Source organism: Mandrillus leucophaeus, unplaced genomic scaffold (genome assembly GCF_000951045.1).
Source record: "Mandrillus leucophaeus isolate KB7577 unplaced genomic scaffold, Mleu.le_1.0 Scaffold1310, whole genome shotgun sequence".
NCBI lineage: Eukaryota > Metazoa > Chordata > Mammalia > Primates > Cercopithecidae > Mandrillus > Mandrillus leucophaeus.
The window spans coordinates 173,030-176,584 of record NW_012101267.1 but is presented as its reverse complement, the minus strand read 5'-3'; the positions used below and the strand labels follow the sequence as shown (position 1 = coordinate 176,584).

The following is a 3,555-nucleotide window of genomic DNA, read 5'->3' as shown; positions in this document are numbered from 1 at the left end:
CCTAATACCATCACCTTGGGTGTTAGGATTTCAGCATGTGAATTTGGGAGAAACATAAACATTCATACCATAGCACTTGCTATACTCTTATCTTTCTCAGTGTGCTGTAGCCCAGTGAAAACTCTGTCACTGACTAGGGAACCTCTACTCCAAAATCCTTTTTTTTTCTTTATTTTTCATTTGTTTGCAAGCTAAAAAGTAAATACAGACTACATGTTTTCATCAATAATTCCAACCTAAAGAAGTTCTATTACCTAACAGGTTCATTTTCACAGTTAGAATGTAATTTATAAATTTATCATCTGCAGCCAGGCACAGTGGCTCATGCCTGTAATTCCAGCACTTTGGGAGGCTGAGGTGGGCAGATCGCTTGAGGTCAGGAGTTTGATACCAGACTGGTCAACATGGTGAAACCCCGTCTCTACTAAAGACACAAAAAAATTAGCCGGGCATGGTGGCACACTCCTGTAAGCCTAGCTACTTGGGAGGCTGAGGTGGGAGGATCACTTGCACCTGGGAGGCGGAGGTTGCAGTGAGATGAGATCACAACACTGAACTCCAGCCTGGGAGACATAGTGAGACTCCATCTCAAAAAAATAAAATAAAATATGACTTGCTTATATAACACAAGAAATCTTGTAAAAACATAATTTCCAGTCGGGCATGGTGGCTTACACCTATAATCCCAGCACTTTGGGAGGCCGAGGTGGGTGGATCACAATGTGAGTTCAAGACCAGCCTGGCCAAGATGGTGAAGCCCCATCTGTACTAAAAATACAAAATTTAGCTCAGCACGATGGCAGGCACCTGTAATCCCAGCTACTTGGGAGGCTGAGGCAGGAGAATCACTTGAACCTGGGGGACGGAGTTTGCAGTGAGCTGAGATCTTGCTGCTGGATTCTAGCCTGGGTGACAGAGTGAGACTCCATCTCAAAAAAAAAAGAAAATATATATATACATACACACACACACACACACACACACACATACACACACATATATACACACATATATGTAATTTCCTCAAATAAATCATAACTTTTAAAATTAAATTAGAAATATCTATTCAAATTATTTTTTCCATACCATCAAGGCCGGGCATGGTGGCTCACACCTGTTTTCCGAGCACTTTGGGAGGCCAAGATGGGAGGATCACTTGAGGCCAGGAATTCAAGACTAGCCTGGGCAACATAGCAAGACCTCATCTCTACAGAAAATAAAAAATTAGCCAGACATGGTGGTGTGTGCCTCTAGTCCCAGCTACTAGAAAGGCGGAGGTAGGAGGATAATTTGAGCACAGGAGTTTGAGATTGTATTGAGCTATGATTATGCCACGGCACTCTAGCTTGAGTGACAGAGCAAGACCCTAAAAAAAATTGAATTATAAATTCATTATGAACTTTGGGAAAATTATTTATTTTTCTCCACGGGATTTAGACAAGTAATTTCACATTTCATTGTAAGTCAAGGGTAAGAAAACATTTTTTGTACATCCATCACAATAGAGATCACAGTATGTCGATGAAATATTTAAATACACTATACAGAGACTGATTTTTTAATGGATTTCTATAAGTAGTGTTAACAGGAAAAAGCATATAATACAATCTACTCTGTATCTAAGAGCTTTAATTTATTCAAATATTGGGAGAAATTCATCTTCTGAATTTTTCTCATTTAAAAAGCATTATGAGAACTGATTCAAGGATGGAGGAATCAATTAGTACTCAGCAATTCACAGACATGACATATAAACATGACATTTTTAATATATAAACAAAGACTGCATGTTGGCAGCATAGAAGACACTCTTGCTCTTCCTCATTTTTCAAGCAGAGATATTTCATATTTCATAGTTTCTGAACTTCCTCAAGAGTTCTGAGGGAGCATCCTTGGACCAGCGGAAACGAAGGTGCCAACCATTCGCATCTGAAAAACCTTTAAAGGAAAAAAAATAAATATTTAAAATCAGAAGTAGGAAAAGTCAATCTTGTTACAGTAAAACAGCTTGGGGATAAAATTTCACTGCAACAGGTACAATGTAAGGGTAAGACTTTGGTGTGAATTATTAACATCTTAGAGAAATGGATTAACTTAAGCAGACTGGAATTCTTATGAACAGGAATTACAATTTATATGGATGATAAGACCTCACATGCTTAAATACTTAATAAGAGGAAATACATAGATGCCTCCGGTGGTGGGGATTTTGACAATTCACATGCAAAGAAATTCGAAACAAATTTCACAGTTTTCAAAAACCTTTCAAAAGTTAAAAGTCAATGGTAAAAGGATCCCTGGAAATACAAGTACTATAATTGAATTCCATGGTAATAAGATTTTTCTTTTTTAGTTACAATAAACAACATTGTTGAAATCCAGAGGAAAAGAAGGTAATTTTCCTTCTCTACTAGAAGTATAAATTGGCTAAACTCCTCTGGCAGGCAATTTGGCAATATTTATCAAACTTGTTAAAATGTATAAACCTTTGACCCAATAATTTTACTTCTTGAAATGTATCCTAAGGAAGTAATAATGGATGCACCCAAAAATTTAACTGTAAGGATGTTTATAATGATACCATTTATAAATTTTATTTGCAAACCAGGAAACATTCTAAACTTTAGCAAATGAAAGCTGGTTAAAAGGTTTTGATATCATCATTAACAATATTTTAATATTTACCATCATAGAAAAATGCTCATAGCATATTGCTAAGTGACAGTTAAAAAAAAAAAACTGTTTATATAGTATGATCTCATTCCTGAACTCATTATTTACATGAGTATTTATGTGAAATTTTTTTAAATCTAAAAAAAGAAGGCCAGGCATGGTGGCTCACACCTGTAATCATAGCACTTTGGGAGGCCGAGGCAGGTGCATCTCTTGAGCTCAAGAGTTCGAGACCAGCATGGGCAACATGGCAAAACCCTGTCTCTACAAAAAAATACAAAAAATTAGACGGGCATGGTAGCATGTGCCTGTGGTCCCAGCTACTCAGGAGACTAAGACAAGAGGATTACTTGAGCCCCAGAGGCGGAGCCGAGAGTGTGCCACTGCACTCAAGCCTGGGTAATAGAGTGAGACTCTCTCAAAAAACAAACAAACAGATAAGAAAGGGTACACCAAAATTAATAGTATTTATCCCTGGATTGTTACAATAGATGTGATTTTCTGTTTTTGTTTGTTTATTTGTTTGTTTTTCTGAGACAGAGTTTCGCTCTTGTTGCCCAGGCTGGAGTGCAATGGTGCGATCTCAGCTCACCACAACCTCCGCCTCCCGGGTTCAAGCGATTCTCCTGCCTCAGCCTCCCAAGTGCTGGGATTATAGGCATGAGCCACCATACTCAGCTAATTTTTGTATTTTTAGTAGAGTTGGGGTTTCTCCATGTTAGTCAGGCTGGTCTCAAATTCCTGATCTCAGGTGATCCACCCGCCTCAGCCTCCCAAAGTGCTGGGATTACAGGCATCAGCCACTGTGCCTGGCCAATTTTCATTTTTTATACTCTTTTTTGTTTATCTGTACTTTCTTATTTTTCTGCAACAAACAGCTAT

At 38.1% G+C, this 3,555-nt stretch overlaps 1 protein-coding gene across 1 annotated transcript in view; it reads right to left on the bottom strand.

Annotated features, from left to right (window-relative positions):
* Window positions 1-1,392: 1,392 nt before the first annotated feature.
* DNAJC12 (DnaJ (Hsp40) homolog, subfamily C, member 12) overlaps window positions 1,393-3,555 on the bottom strand; it is a 30,287-nt gene continuing 28,124 nt past the window's right edge. Inside the window, exon 5 of the mRNA XM_011972877.1 lies at window positions 1,393-1,938. Within this exon, the coding sequence (XP_011828267.1) occupies window positions 1,844-1,938 (95 nt within the window). The 3' untranslated portion in view covers window positions 1,393-1,843. The remainder of the gene's footprint in view (window positions 1,939-3,555) is intronic.